The sequence below is a fragment of the Cricetulus griseus genome, chromosome 2 (assembly GCF_003668045.3).
Source record: "Cricetulus griseus strain 17A/GY chromosome 2, alternate assembly CriGri-PICRH-1.0, whole genome shotgun sequence".
In the NCBI taxonomy this organism is placed as follows: domain Eukaryota; kingdom Metazoa; phylum Chordata; class Mammalia; order Rodentia; family Cricetidae; genus Cricetulus; species Cricetulus griseus.
Window position 1 is genome coordinate 409,565,175 of NC_048595.1, and position 16,534 is coordinate 409,581,708.

The window sequence follows — 16,534 nt, forward strand, 5'->3', positions numbered from 1 at the left end:
TTAATGAGTGTTAAATCCTGGGGTTGGAGAGATGGGTCAGAGGTTAATTAAGAGTTGCTGTTCTTGAACCCACATTAGGTGGCTCAGCCACCTGCAACTCCAGTTTCAGGGAACCTGATGCCCTCTTCAGCCTCAGGCACTATCCTAATTACAGTTAACATTGCTGTGATGAAACAACATGTTCAAAAACAAGTTGGGGAGGAAAGGGTTTATTTGGTTTATGCTTCCCTATCTGTAGTCCATCACCAAAGAAGGCAGGCAGGACAGGAACTCAGTAAGGGCAGGAGCCTGGAGGCAGAAGCTGATGTGGAGGCCACGGAGGGAGCTACTTACTTAAGGCTTGTTCCTTGTATTATGCTCAGTCTGCTTTCTTGTAAAACCTGGACCACCTGTTCAGGGATGGCACCACCCACATGGGCTGGGCCCTTCCCCATCACTCACTGTATTATTCAAGGTTTTCCAAAGAACAGGCTGATAGAATGAACATATATTTATTTTAAAAGAGATTTATTAGAATGGCTACAGGCTGTGGTCTATGTACTCTAAAGAGTGGCCTTACACATGTAAGCTTTCTACCACTGAACTGCATGCCAGCTCATTTGGCCTTTATCATGGATTTAGTCACTAGGGTAGCATTTTAGTGCCTTCAAGAACTTTTCCTTTCCATTCACAGTGTGGCTCCAGCTAGCACAGGAGCCACTTTCTAGTCTGTCTCAGCTTTCTGAAAGGGTTTCCTCACTAAGCTTAGTAATTTCTAGCTTTTGATTTAAAAATGATGGACAGTTGACTTCTCTTGAATTTACTTGAGTAGTTAGAGACTATTATTAATTGTCCCATTTTTAATGTTGTGCTTTAGGGACTTGAGGAGAGGGAGAAATGTGGGAATGGCTGGTCAGTGAGATAATTCAGAGCATAAAACATTTGTGAATTTTAGTTACCATCTTATATGAGCATAATTCATTATGCCTCCCCAAACAATTAAAATAACATCATTAATAACAGGTCAGTACAACAGATATAATAACGAAAAAGTTTGAAATATGAGCCTATGAAAACAGGATGAAGAGATGGGATGTAAAGTATGTAAATACTATTAGAGAAGGGATGCCAATACACTGTGCAGGCCAGCCACATTCACTTGTTAGAATAGCAGCAGCAATAACAATAAACCCACAGGACTGAAAAGTGTAATAATGTGAAGTACAATAAAAATGAGCTGTTAACAGACTGAACAGATTGTATGTATGTATTTAGGAATATATTTGGATATACATATGTGTATATAGCAATTAATGAAAAAGGAGGCCATGAAATTGAAGGAAGGGAATATGGGAGGGTTTGGAGGGTGAAAATGGGTAAATGATATACTTTTATTATAATATCAAAGAATGAAAAATAATTTAAGAAATGCATTAAGTGTTATGTTGGTGGAGGTAGCGACTTGGAAAGAATTGTTATGTGGAATTTGAGATGATCCAGGATTAGTTGTATTTATCAGAGAACCTCAAAACATAAGATCATTATGATAAGGTGGAAAAAAATTCTGAGAAAATTCCAGTCATCTTGTGCCTATACTAGAGTCTTTTGGGTGGCTGAGGTAGAAAGATGACGTGATTGCCAGACTAGTCAGGCAACAGTGAGAACCCATTCCATCCCCGCCAATCCCTACAATACAAGAGACTCAAATAGGAATTCAAGTCCAGTGTGCCTATGATTTCATCATTAAGAAGGCCAAGAATTGATGTTTGAGTTAGCCTTGCTGGTGCATTCCTTTAATTCCAGCACTCAGAAGGCAGAGGCAGATTGATCTCTGTGAGTTGGAGGCTAGGACAACTAGATCTTCATAGTCTCAAAGAAAACAGAACTATTAAACATATTTAGCATCCAGTAAAATTTAATTAACCACAGACTTCTTTCTTTATAGTATATCCAGCAGAATATAAGGGCAGACTGCTCCAATATTGACAAAATTCTTGAACCACCTGAAGGTCAAGATGAAGGTGTATGGAAGTATGAACATTTAAGGTAGGTCTTTATGAAATTTCAGAACAGTACTAACAGTTGTAGTAAGAATATACTAATAAGTACTTCCTAATGATAATTATGAATCAAATTAAATTTGGGTAAATCAGAATGCCAAATTTTACAGCTTTTTTTTTTTTTTAAGATTTTATTTATTATGTATACAACATTCTGCTTCCATGTAAATCTGCACACCAGAAGAGGGCACCAGATCTCATAATGGATGGTTGTGAGCCACCATGTGGTTGCTGGGAATTGAACTCAGGACCTCTGGAAGAGCAGCCGGTGCTCTTAACCTGAGCCATCTCTCCTGCCCCGTTTCACAGCTTTTGTGTCTTCTGGTTATTTTGAGGAAAAATCTCATGTGGTAGCTCAGACCTTGAATTCCCTATACACCTGTCTTCACCTCCTAAATGCTGGGATTGAAGACAAGTGTTATCACAGCTAGCATTGATCTCAAGCTGTCAATCCTCCTGCCTCAGCCTCCTGAGCACTAGAGTGATAGCATGCAATTGATGATAAGAAATTGTTCATTCCTTCTTAGTCATACCTTGATTGAGATCTCACTGAATCTTTGTGTTTAAGAAAAGGTGCCCCTTAGAAAGGCTGTAATCCCATGGCAGGATGTGTGGATTTTAGCTCTTTTCACCATGTAGCTGTAACAGGCTTTTTCTTGTGTGTGTGTGTGTGTGTGTGTGTGTGTGTGTGTGTGTGTGTGTGTGTGTGTGTGTGTGTGTGTGTGTGTGTGTTTTGTTGTTGTTTGTTTGGGTTTTTCAAGACAGGGTTTCTCTGTGGCTTTTGGAGGCTGACCTGGAACTAGCTCTTGTGGACCAGGCTGGTCTCGAACTCAGATCCTCTTGCTTCTGTCTCCCGTGTGCTGGGATTAAAGGCTTGCGCCACCAACGCCCGGCTGGTTTTTATTTTATTTTTTTATTTTAACACTTTATTTTTTTTTTTTAAGATTTATTTATTATGTATATGTCATTCCTCATGCATCCCTGAAGGCCAGAAGAGGGCACCAGATCTCATTATGGATGGTTGTGAGCCATCCATAATGCTGGGAATTGAACTCAGGACCTCTGGAAGAGCAGTCAGTGCTCTTAACCACTGAGCCACCTCTACAGGCCTGATTTTGTTTTTTTGAGACAGGGTTTCTGTGTATTGTTTTGGAGGTTGTCCTGGCACTCGCTCTGTAGACCAGACTGGCCTCGAACTTACAGATATCTGCCTACCTTTGTCTCCTGAGTGCTGGGATTAAAGGCGTGTGCCACCACTGCCCGGCCCAGGCTTTTTCTTTTAGGCCACAAACCAGCTCCCAAATCATGACACAGAAACTTGATATTAGTTTTGAATGCTCGGCCTTATCTTAGGCTTGTTTCTTGCTAGCTCTTCAACTTAGCCTGTTTCTCTTCATCTACGTTTTGCTTTGGAGCTTTTTACCTTTCTTTCCGTCGGTATGTCCTATTCCATCTAGCTGGCTGGTGGCTGCCTGGCTGGCCAGCCAGCCCTGGGCATCTTTCTCCCATGGATTTCTCTTCCTTATCTCTGCTCACCAGCACCACCTGTCCGTTTCCTGCCTAGCTATTGGCCATTCAGGTTTTTATTAGACCAAAGTATTAGGCAAAGTAAAACAGATGTAACACATTTTTACATAATTAACAAATGCTGAACAAATATAACACATCTTTACATCATTAACAGAGGCAGTACAAATAAATATAATACACTTTCACATAAGTATTCCACAGCATAAACAAATGTAACACATCTTTGCCCAGTTAAAACAATGTTCCACAACATGTAGCTCTGTAGTAGTAGGTTATTTTGAAGTTGCCTGATTATACTGTCAAATGAATTAGTTGGATAGGGAAGCCAATGCTTATCATTGCCAACTTTTTTTTTCTTAATACACCTCACTTTTATTTGTAGATACTTTTTTGTTTTGTTTTGTTTTGTTTTTGTTTTTTGAGATAGGGTTTCTCTGTGTAACAGCCCTAGCTGTCCTGAAATTCACTTTGTAGACCAGGCTGACATTGAACTCATAGAGATCCACCTTTCATTGTCAACCTTTATTACTGCTTAGTGAACAATCACTCAGAACTGCATAAAATTAATGGAGGTAACAGGTGATTCAGCAATAGTACCATTTAGTATGATATATCCTCTGTCAATAGTGTTACTTTATAGTCTAAGGTTACCCAACATTTGGAAAGGAAGCATAGGAAAATTTATCCTTTCCCTTTTGTTTTCTTCCATTAAAATATACTTAAATAGGCTGAGTGTGATGGCAAGCCAGATCTGCTCTATACGTATATGGAGTTCCAGGCCAGCTGGGACTACATAGTGGGAAACCTGTCTCAGCAACAAAGCAATAAATAAAAGTAGTCTTAAATAAATGATGTTTTTAGTTAATTAGTTTCATATATGTCCTTTTTCTTTTTACTTCTGTTTTGGTACCTGTTTCATCTTCAAAACCTTCCTTGATTTCTCTCCGCCTTATTTGTTGAGACAGAGTCTCAACTGAACCTTGCTCAGGGGATCCCCTTTCTCCACATGGGCCACCATGCATTTATTTATATCGGTTTTGGAGTTTGCAACTTGGGTCTTCATACATGCATAGCAGGTGCTTTGCTCACAGTGGTCTTGGACAAAGTTACAGAGATCCGCCTGCCTCTGCCTCCCAAGTGCTGGGATTAAAGTTGTGTGCCACCACTGCCTGGCAATAAATAAATCTTTAATAATAAATAAATCGCTTTTGTTTTTTTGAGACAGGGCTTTTCTGTGTAGCTCCGGCTGTCCTGGAACTCACTATAGAGACCAGGTGGTCTCAAACTCAGAAATTGGCCTGCCTCTGCCTTCTGAGTGCTGAGATTAAAGGTGTGGACCATTATGTCTGACTAAATTTAAAAGTTCTAGTCTCAGCCAGATGATGGTGGCTCATGCCTTTAATTCTAGTGCTCAGCAGAGGCAGGCCAATCTGAGTTTGAGGCCAGCCCGGTCTACAAAACAAGTTCCAGGACAGCCAGGGCAACACAGGGAAACCCTGTCTCAAAAAACAAAAATAAAGGGAAAATAAAAAGAAATTTTATTCTGCAAAAAGATTAGTATTTTTTTTTGCGTGTAACTGCATATAAAAATCAATCATAGTAACTGTAGTTATCAATCATAATCAGAAGTTTTCTCATATGTATACATGGTTAATGCGAGCATCTTTGTAACAGAATTGTATATAGTTCTGACAATTGAATTACAGTAGATTGATTCTCAGAGGACTAATTATTCAAAAAGTACATGCTTTCCTAGAGTCTTGGTGAAATTTCTAAGCCGCTTTCCAAAAAAATTAAATGAGTTCCTAGTGTATAGGAGAGTAACCAGCTTGGCATCCTTACGAAATAATACAAGAAAATAAATAAACAAAGCCTGGATAATAAATGTGACTTTTGCATTTTTAGGCAATTCTGTCTTGAACTAAATGGACTTGCTGTCAAACTTCAGGTAATGTTTTGTTGTTACAACTATAGTTCAAAGTTCTGATTTATATTTTTTAAAAATTTTTTATTTTATGTATATTGGTGTTTTGCCTGCATGAATGTCTTTATGAGGGTATTGGATCCCCTGGAACAGGAGTTACGATAGTTGTGAGCTGCCATGTGGATGCTGGGAATTGAACCTGGTCCTCTAGAAGAGTAGTCAGTGCTCTTAACCACTGAGCCATCTCTTCAGCCCCCAAAGTTCTGATTTTTAAAAGTAGTTTAATATGCTTAGATTTACCCAAAGTTACTAATTATTTTCTTTTTTTTGGGGGGGGGGGCGTTCAAGACAGGGTTTCTCTGTATTGTTTTGGAGACTATCCTGGAACTCGCTCTGATAGACTAGGCTGGCCTCGAATTCACATATCTGCCTGCCTCTGCCTCCCGAGTGCTGGGATTAAAAGCATATGCCATCAACACCTGGCTCTATTATTTTCTTTTTACCTTTTTTTAGAAATATAGTAACCCAAATGACAAGTCTTTTCATTATCATTCTACATACTAAAAAACATAATTATTTTTAACAGAGCGAATGCCATCCAGATACGTGTACTCAAATGACAGCAACTGAACAATGGATTTTTCTTTGTGCAGCTCATAAAACTCCAAAAGAGGTGAGGATTGGGAGGTTTCAGTACCTGGTCACTTGACACCATCACTGTGGGCCTGAGGTGAGGCCAGACATACCAGTAGGGAACATTTGGTGAAGCAAGTCTGTTTATGTAGCATCTGAGAACAGAGAGCAAGAGGCCAGGGTGCCAATGTTCCCTTCAAGGACACTGCCCCATGACCTACTTCCTCCATCTAGGCCCCACCTCCCAAAGTTTCTACCACTCCCTGAGAGACCATGTGTGAACCAACCTTTCAACAGATGAACCTTTGGAGGATATTTCATATCCATATTTGAACAGAAACATTGTGGAATATAGTGGACATAGTTGTATGTTAGAAGTGTATGTAACACTGCTGAACTTGGTTTTTTTTTTTAAGATTTTTTTATTATGTATACAACATTCTGCTTCCATGTATATCTGCACACCAGAAGAGAGCACCAGATCTCATGGTTGTGAGCCACCATGTGGTTGCTGGGAATTGCACTCAGGACCTCTGGAAGAGCAGTCAGTGCTTTTAACCTCTGAGCCATCTCTCCAGTCCCTGAACTTGTTTCATATGTGTGAGTGTAATGCTTTTGTATGCACTTGTATGTGCAGGTGTGTACATGTGTTGTGGAGACCAGAGGAGGATATAGCCTTACCTTACTCCCATGAGGCATGGTTTGTAGAACCTGGAACTAGGCTGGCAGCCAGCAAGCACTAGAGATCCTCTTTTTTACCCTCTCTGCCTCCCTCTGTATGATAACTATAACCTGTGTAAGTTACTGGTCATTCAAAGCTTCTGTTTCTCAAGTTCTACTGAGTGCTAGAGTAGATGATCTAGTGTTCTTCCTGTTCCTAAAGTTGTCTTCTTTGGGTTCAGTGTTGGGAATGAAAGTAGTTAATTTATCTTCTAGAAGCCTGGTACTATAATTCATAGTAATAATCAAGCTTTTAAAAATTTATTATTTATTTATTTATTGATACAGGTTTTTTTTTTTGTGAAGCCTTGGCTGTCCTGGAACTTACTCTACAGACCAGGCTGGTCTCAAACTCATAGAGATCTAACTGCCTCTGCCTCCTGAATGCTGGGATTAAAGTCATGAGCCACCATGCCCAGCTAACTTTTTAAAATTGATGTTATATATTTCATAGTCATTCTAAAATCAGAAGGGGCTTTTTTTCCTTTCTTTTTTCTTCCCATTTTTTAGGACAGGGTTTCTCTGTGTAACATCCCTGGCTGTCCTGGAACTAGCTTTGTAGGCCAGGTTGGCATTTGTAGACTTGCTGGAATTAAAGGTGTGTTCCACCATTTCTGGCTGGGACTTAAGATTTCTTAGAATATGGTTATATTTTTAGAGTATGATCCCTAAGATGGTTAGTATTAGCTGTGGTCTTGATTGGATTGAGAAGAGAGTTAGGGGATGAATAGAGTCTGTGTGGGGATATTAGAGGGCATTTACAGACACCTAAGTCATGACAGCCCTGGCCCAGTAAATGGTTTAATATCCTGAAGAGAGATGGTGGGACCTGGAAGCTAATTTGGTTAGAAGAAGCGGAACACTGGAAACTCATCCCTGAAGGGTGTTTTCTCACCTGCCCCTTCCTGCCTTTTCTGTGCTTCCTGGCTGCCCTGAGTTGGTGATCCTTCCCTGCCAGGATCTTCCACTACAGCGCACTAAAACTTCTGAATTGTGAGCTAGAAGAAACTTCTCCTTCCTCCTTTATGTTGCTTTTGTCAGGTATTTGATTACTATGCTAAGAAAAACTAGCAAATATATACCCGTTTTTTAATGCATTGAAAATTTTTCTCTTTTCTAGTGTCCTGCTATAGACTATACAAGACACACACTTGATGGTGCTGCATGTCTTCTGAATAGCAATAAATATTTTCCCAGCAGGTAAACAAAACTTTAAACATGGTATTGAGCTATTTGGGTTTCATTTAAAAGATTTGATATTTGAAAGTAGTTAAAATTTTATAATTTGGTTATAATTTTTTTAAATAAGTATATAGTTAACTTGTTCAGATTTGAAATTAAGGTTGTGGTTAAACATCAGAACTTGTTTCCCTAAGCTCAGAAACCAGTTTAGTCAGTACTACTTCCCACTGCTGTGTGTTGTTCCTTCTCCAGGCCTCTCCTCACCACCCGCTAGGCTCAGCCTCCTCTAATGAAATAAAGAGCAGACTTTCGTAAGGGAGACTGCTTGTTTTTGCTTATTTTCTCCTGTAGTGATTTTAAGCAAAATGCTAACATACATTTAATTGTATATAATATACATATATGATATACATGTATAGCATGCATTTTATTATGTACATAATGTATTTTGATACTGTTCACTCTGTACTCCTCTCTTACCTCACTCATCCCTTTTCCCACTATCCCCCCTCTATTTGCTTTCTCTCCCTCTTTCCTCTCCCCTCTTTCCCTCTCTCTCTTCCTCCCTCTCTCTGTTGCCCCTTCCTCACCCCATGTGTGTCCCCCCAATGACCTTCATTAGGTACATGGATGAGTTTGTTTACAAGAGCATTTGCACTTTGCCGCAGTGTGTTTTCCTCCCCCATCAACAGTTAACAGAATGTATAAATTCTCAGGGAGAAGTGGGCCTTCCCTAGTCCATGACAGGTTGACGTGTCCACAGGTAATTACAGCGTTGTGAGGTCAAGAGGGCTTCACCTATTTCACACCTGGAAGCTAGCGTCCTACACTTCTCCTCCATCTCTAACTCTTACATTATTAATTCTCCTTCCTCAGTTTCCCTGAGCTTTGAAGGGGGTGGTTCAGATGTCCCATTTGTGGCTGAGCACACAGTAGTAGTCATTTATTCTCAGTATTTTGACCTACTATGAGTCTCTGTAGTTACTCTTGACTCCTACAAAAACAGATTTGGCAGTATGAACAGTTATTTAGAAAGTGACTCCGACAGGCATCATTTCATGTCTTGTTTGTAGGTTTTTCTAAGAGCTGGGGGAAACTGCATGTATTGTATAACTGGTGAGGTTTATGAGTTCTCCCTCCCTCCCTCCCTTCCTTTTTAAAATTGAAAATAGATTTGTTTTTCTTCCATGGTTTATAAATTCTTAAGAAATTATATATGTTTTTGAGACTTGAGTCCCACTATATAGCCTTGGGTGGCCTCCAACTCACTCTATAGATCAGCATGACCTGGAACTCACAGATCCACCTACCTCTTTCTCCCCAGTGCTGGGACTACAGACATGTATAAGCACATCCAGCATGACTGGTATTTTGAGACAGGGTCTGCGTAGCCCATGTTAGCCTTGAACTCAACATCCAGCCTAAGCTCCTCTTGAATTTGGGGTGATCGTCCTGCCAGTGCTTGTAAGTACTGGGATTACAGTGCCTGCTGCACCATACCTGGCTCATGATTGGTCTTTTTATTCTATTAAGGAATTGGGTATTTGTTACAAAGTAGATGGAGTTAGAGGTTTTTTCCCCCTCTAAAATGATTAATTGCACAAACCTCACCTAAAATACTTAAGAGTTAAAAAACACAGAAAATTTCTGATTTTTTTCTCTCCATATCTTGTATTCTAAAAGAGAATTAGAAATATCCATATTTTGATTTTCAAAAATATAAAAGAAACAAAAACAGGTTCTAAAGGACCTTTTAGTAAGTAGTTTCAATTGCCTACATTAGACAAAATACTAATAGTGTAAAATATTTTTGAAGTCTTTGGTATTTTTAACTTTGTTTTAGTAAGTTTTGAGATGTCAAGGATTCATTTTAAGTCATTCTCTTTTAACAAAGTTTCAGAAGTATAGTACTGCTTTTCACTAAGGTTCTGTGGCTGAATAGAGAGGGCACTGGTCCAGGACCAAAAAGCAAACTACTCTTTGCTCTTACAGCACTCTAATCTTGGTCTAGACACTCTTTTCTCTTGAGTGTTGGTTTCCATACTTGGGAATTGAGAAGATTGACCTATGCATTTCTGATATTTTATTCAGCCTGTGAATATCTGGTTTTTCTTCTCTTTTTAGGGTTAGCATAAAAGAATCATCTGTAGCAAAACTAGGATCAGTGTGCCGTAGGATTTATAGAATATTTTCACATGCCTATTTTCATCACCGGCAGATATTTGATGAATATGAAGTAAGTATATGTCTTAGCTTGTTTTACATTGCTGTGGTAAAGACCATGACCAAAAGCAACTTGAATAGGAAAAGATTTAGTTCTGCTTACAACTCTTGGGTTATACTTCACTGAGGGAAGTCAGGGCAGGAACTGCAGCAGAGGCCATGGAGGAACACTGCTTACTGGCTTGTTCTTCAAGGTTTGCTCTGCCTGCTTTCTTTCTGTATCTACCTTGAACTTAGAGAGACCTCCCTGTCTCTGCCTACTGAGTGCTGGGATTATAGGCATGTACCACCACTGCCCAGCTATGTATGTATGTATGTATGTATGTATGTATGTATGTATGTATGTATGTATTTATTTTGGTCTGAGACAGGGTTTCACTATGTACCCCTGACTGTCCTGGAACTCTGTGTAGGCCAGGCTGACCTCAAACTCGCAAAGATTGCCTGCCTCTGGCTTCCAAGTGCTAGGATTAAAGGTGTGTACCGCCATTACCTGCTTGTTTTGTTTTTTGAGACTATATAGCTTTGTCTAACTTAGAGCTCATTATGTAGACCAGGGTGGCCTTAAATTCATAAAAATCCCCCTGATTGAGTATCCCAAGCACTGGGATTAAAGGTTCAGCCTGCTTTCTTATATATCCCAGGACCATCTGCCCAGGATGGCACTGTGTATGACAATCAAGAATATATGCCCCACAGGCCTGCCTGTAGGCCAATCTGGTGAGCCATTTTCTCAATTGAGGCTCCCTCTTCCAAGATGACCCTAGCCTGTGTCAAGTTGACTGACAGCACAGTATGTCAGTAATTCTCTTAATATAGTCTTGTCAGGATGACAGTAATATGTGTTGGTACTGTTTCTAGCCTTTTGACTTTAGATAGTAAAATAACTTTTTTCTTTTTCTTTCTACAGAATGAAACATTTTTATGTCATCGGTTTACTAAATTTGTGATGAAATATAATTTGATGTCGAAGGATAACCTGATTGTACCAATATTAGAAGAGGAAGTTCAGAATTCAGTTTCTGGAGAAAGTGAAGCATGAAGGGAATCATGTCGAACAGTGTACTGATTGCATAATTAACAATTATGTACTGTATATATATCATTTTAGACACATCAATCATGTATCCATATTATAGCTTATTTGTTTAGTATAGGTTTTTGTATGCTATGTGTTGCCTTTTAAAATGGGAAATACATTTTAAGTTATTCATGAGCTGTATATTCACTGGTGTGGCACTCATGGTTTTTAAATAAGTTTAGTATTATCTGTTTATAATGCCTGTTAATAAAAGAATTTACAGTTTGGTAAAATTGCTGCTAAACAATCATTGGATCACAATCCTTTCAAATCTATAAGAGTGAGCTTGGGTTTCACACAAGCTATTTACTAAAGAGATGATAATCTTTAGTTTTACCCCCTAAGTTTTGATATTTTAGAAAATTCAGTAGTATTCCATCTGTACTTTTAACTTTTCCAAAAAGAGATAAAAGTGTTTAAAAGGTCTGTTTATAGTTTTTGTATGCATAACCAATTATGTATATGTTCAGAGAAATGCAATGAGGCGTAGTAATACTTAAATAATCTCACTCTGCTACATAGAGTGTCTTCTAGGTCAGTGTACTTGGAAACAGTATCTTTTTTGTGACAGTGGATTATTAAATACCTGGTGATGATGATAAAGGCACATACATGATGTTCTCATGAACACCTGCCCCTTCTTGTTTCCCTTAGTTCTCTCCCCAAACTACATTAGTCAAGAAATTTATTTACCAAGCTATGGTTAGTGGTGGCTTCTCCCTGTTTATATTTGTATTAATTGCTTACAGAGCATACCTCATACTTGCAGTGACATTACACTACAGGAAGTCTGTACTGCATAGGCTCCTGCCTACCTTTGTTTTGGGAAATTGTTGTAACTACTTAGAAAATAGTCCTTAATATAGTTTGGTTCTTCCTGTTAGTAATATTAATCTTTTTATCTAATTCTAGGCAGCATTAAATACATATGGAAAAGATAGTGTATTTATTTTATTCTCCCTCCCAGAAGCTTATTGTTTGAATTATATGCACATATAAGATTATTTACAGTAATTCACAGGTTCCGGTGGTGTTGATGAGTGGTCATACTTTTTTTTTATTTCTCCAGTCTTAAAAATTTAAGTGCAGATTTAGAACATATTTGGTGAAGTTCCCCTAACATGCTTGGGTCTCAGTGCCACACTGTAATGAGGCAGTAAGATAGGATGGGACTGTGTCTATAGTTGGGACAGTTGAAGCCATCCATCTGTACTGATTTAACAAACACAAGGAACTTCTTTTTATTTATGAGTTATTTTCAAGTGAAGATGAAAAATGCATTTATCTTGTTTGTTTTTCTAATTATTTGAAGAGATGATTTGTATTGAGACAGGTATGTATAGAAGAGCGTGGGAAATGACAGTGTACCGAGAGTGTGTGCATAGTTAGTTGATGCCTGTCCGAGCCTGCCCTGTGCCTGCGGTCAAGGACATCACTGTACCATAGCCGAAACTACCTTTTAAGAAGTTTTATGTTCACAATGAACAGAGCATTAACTGAAATTAGGTGTTTATATTACTGTTGCCATAACCACTGGGGTTAGTAATTTTTAAATTAACTTGGGCAAATATCTGAGGGACTAACCTAAGTTCATAAATCATACGTAGCAATGTTGCTGTTCTCTAGTTGGAGTCTCACAGTGGATTTCTGTCACTTGACTATTTCTCAGTGAACATTTAAGGTAGTGGCTGAGTTACAGATCTGACTGAGTAATTGGAACACTTTGTGAATATATGGTTTAGTGTTAACAGGAAATAAAGGATTTTTTTCTCCTACTCATTTCACCCTCCCTGTAGTGTGTTTTGAAATTGATGATAAAAGAAAAAAAAATCTCCAAAAGCATCAGTTTGTAGTCTTGCTTTTATATTCATTCTGACACTCACTAACTCTTGCTGTACTGTGAAGTTGATTTGTTATAGTAGGGTAAGATCTCAGTGAAACAGCTTGTGCTTTGATACTGTTTGCATTATTTTGAAATGCACGTGTACATGAGTAGTATTTTAAAATGTAGCTGGATCCAGAGTGGTGGGCATGGTTTTAACCCCAGCACTTGGGAGACAGGCAGGTAGGTCTCAGAGCTTAAGGTCAGCCTGGACTACATGAAATCCTGTCTTAAGCATACAGGGTGGTGTGTGTGTGCGTAGAAGTGTGGATCAGCAGTTAAGAGCACTGGCTGCTCTTCTAGAGGACCTGGGTTCAATTCCCAACACCCACATGGCAGCTCAGAACTGTAATTCCAGTTCAAGGGGATCCAATGCCCTCATACAGACAGACACACACATAAAAATCATAAAAAAATACAGGACCTGTGGGGTAGCTGGGCTGATAAAAGTGATTGCTGCCAAGCTTGATGACCTGTTTGGTTCCCAGAACCTGTGAATGAAGGAGAGATCCAACTCCTGCCAGCTGTCCTCTGACCTCTATGCATGCCATGGTATGCATGCACCTATACCCCCACATAAAATGCAAGCTTTAAAATTTAAACAATGATTAATGAGGCAAAGTAAATGTCAGAAAGATGAAAAAGTGGAACTGGAGGGGGAGACTGGTGAGATGGCTCAGTGAGTAAAGGCAGTTCTGCCAGGCCTCATGATGTGGATTCAGTCCCCAGAAGCCACATGGTAGGTAGAAGGAGAAAACTGGCTCCTGTGGGCTGTCCTCTACCTTCCACACAGACGTAGGCATGTGCTACCCCCCAAATAAATGAAGGAAAAATTAAACTGAGAAGATTACTACAGAGCTGGAGTTGGATCCCCAGCACCCATGGTGGTGGGTACACTTGTAGTCCTCTAGTGGAGGAGGCAGACCAGAAGCACTGCGTGGGCTTGCTGGCTACAGCCTAGGTTCCGGGAAGTTCCAGGCCAGTAAGAAACGCTGACTCAAATAACAGGCGCCCCCTCCCTCAACACACACTGAAATGCTACCGGGGAACAATACCGAGATGTCCTCTGGCCCTCGTGCACACACAAGGTTATCAAGCCTGGCTCTGGCAAACACTGATCTTACAAAGAAGTGCAAAGTCAGCATTAATGTGTGAGGGAAGTCCGGCTGGATGTGTATTATAGTGATCTCTGTAGAGATTCACAAGTTAAGGTTGGATTCTCCTACTGCGAATGATGGCTCAGTGCCTCTGATCTCAGAAGTGGAAAAGCCAACGCAGGAAGGTAGCTGAAAATTCAAGTCCAACTTGGTCTGTTTATAGTGTATTCCAGACCAGACTGGCTTACAGAGTGAGAATGTTTCAAAAATAAAAAAGGTCTTATATTCTTTTAATATAGACCATATTGATGGGGCTGGAGAGATGGCTCAGCATTAAGCGCACTTGTTCTTGCAGAAGACCCAAGTTGATTCCCAGCACCCATTTAACTCAAAGCCATCTAGAATTCCAGTTCTAAGGGATCTGATCCTTCTACCAATCTGTACACACGGTGCACTTACATATATACAGGCAAAACAGGCATAAGAAAGGTATTGATAACTCACCATTGCTTCTCTGGGAAAGCCACAATTTAACATACGTTCCCATAAGCAGCTCACACCTGGTTGTGTCCTTTTTGTTTTAACTGGCTTGAGATGTTAAATTTTCATTTCTATGGCAGTTTCTTGGTTAAATTATTGGGGGAGGGGGTGATAGATTTCATGTAGCCCAGGCTGGCCTTGAGTTACTTTTCATCTTGCCTCCACTTCCCAAGTGCTGGGCTTGTGTCTAGAAATTTCACATTTCCCTTTCTCTCTGTCTCATTCTCAGTTCAGTTTTTCTTTTTTTTGGAGATGGTCTCTATCTCTGGCAGTCCTGGAGCTTGCTATTTAGACCACACTGGCTTTGAACTTACAGAGATCTGTCTGCCTCTGCCTCCCAGGGCTAGGATGAGAGGCTTCCACCATTATGCCCAGCCTTGTCAGTTAAATCTTTTTTTTTTTTTGGTTTTTCGAGACAGGGTTTCTCTGTGTAGCTTTGGAGCCTATCCTGGCACTCGCTCTAGAGACCAGGCTGGCCTCGAACTCACAGAGATCTCCTGCCTCTGCCTCCCCAGTGCTGGGATTAAAGGCATGCGTCACCAACGCCCCCGAGTCAGTTAAATCTTTCCTTCCTTCCTTCCTCCCCCCTCCCCCAACACTGCTGGGCTCAGTTAAATTCTTAGTGACAACATTTTAATGTCTAAATTGAATTAGAAATTCATGATTGTGGCCGGGCGTTGGTGGCGCATGCCTTTAATCCCAGCACTCGGGGGGGGGGGTATTGGATTAAAGTCTCTTTATTTCCAAGCACAGCCGGGTGAAACACAGGCCAGAGCTAGGTTAAGAACCCAGCCAGCGCAGCCAGAACAAAGAGAGAGCCCGGTCCCCACGTGCAGTCCTTTAAGAAGCCCCCTTTACGTCATCCCGGCTTTCCTTCACCCCGCCCTTATGGGCGAGTCCCCAGGTCCACCTGGTACCTGCCCCAGGACTATTGGGCGGGGCTAGGGTGACTCCCTACAATTCCCCTTTTAGTCTAAGAGAGGATTAAAACTTAATAGTGTAAAATATCCAAAACTAACAATCATAAGGGTGGAATACAAGAATATACAATAATCTGCTATGATACATCCTATGTCTATTCTAGCTAAGTCTTAAAGTCATGTGGAAAAAGTGTCTAACTTGAACACCTTCTTCCAATCCCAACTCTAAACAATAAGAAGGTTATTCTTAACTAGGCTTACACTACCCTAATACACAAAAATGGGGAACGGGGGCGTAGCATCTTCTAGGTTACTTCCTGCTGAAAAGGGACGAAGATGGTCATGTGGGGGCCCTGTGGAAAAAAATGCCAGTACAGGGAAAGTCTTTAATGAGTTATGTCTAGTCCATGTTATATGATTTGTTTGAAGATCTACGTTGAAATCCTCAACTTGATTGAAGTCGTTACTCGAGGTTCTGGTTGGAGTGTCAGTCGAAACGGAGTGAGTTGAATCCAGTGTAGTCAGGAAGGTGTAGTCCAATTCCTTTTCCGGAGCATGTAGGGATTGTTGTCAGGCTGGGTCTTGATGGCTGTATGGGACTCAAACATAAGTGTCATCAGAGAAATGTTCACTTGTTTATGTATGTGTACCGGAAAAGGTACCTTGATGAACCTTGACTAACAACGATTATGAGAGGGTGTAAAAGAAAAGCCAAGAAAAACAAAGATAGTCCTCTTATTCTTTATTTATTCTGTATTATAGC

At 40.1% G+C, this 16,534-nt stretch overlaps 1 protein-coding gene across 3 annotated transcripts in view; it reads left to right on the top strand.

The window, feature by feature from the left end:
• Nucleotides 1–13,111, top strand: part of LOC100773141 (MOB-like protein phocein) — a 49,006-nt gene extending 35,895 nt beyond the window's left edge. For all 3 annotated transcript variants that reach the window (XM_027396904.2, XM_027396902.2, XM_027396903.2), the window contains 6 exons: nt 1,925–2,025; nt 5,475–5,517; nt 6,080–6,166; nt 7,967–8,046; nt 10,153–10,264; nt 11,162–13,111. In XM_027396904.2, the coding sequence (XP_027252705.1) occupies nt 1,925–2,025; nt 5,475–5,517; nt 6,080–6,166; nt 7,967–8,046; nt 10,153–10,264; nt 11,162–11,293 (555 nt within the window). In that variant the 3' untranslated portion in view covers nt 11,294–13,111. The remainder of the gene's footprint in view (nt 1–1,924; nt 2,026–5,474; nt 5,518–6,079; nt 6,167–7,966; nt 8,047–10,152; nt 10,265–11,161) is intronic.
• Nucleotides 13,112–16,534: the final 3,423 nt, after the last annotated feature.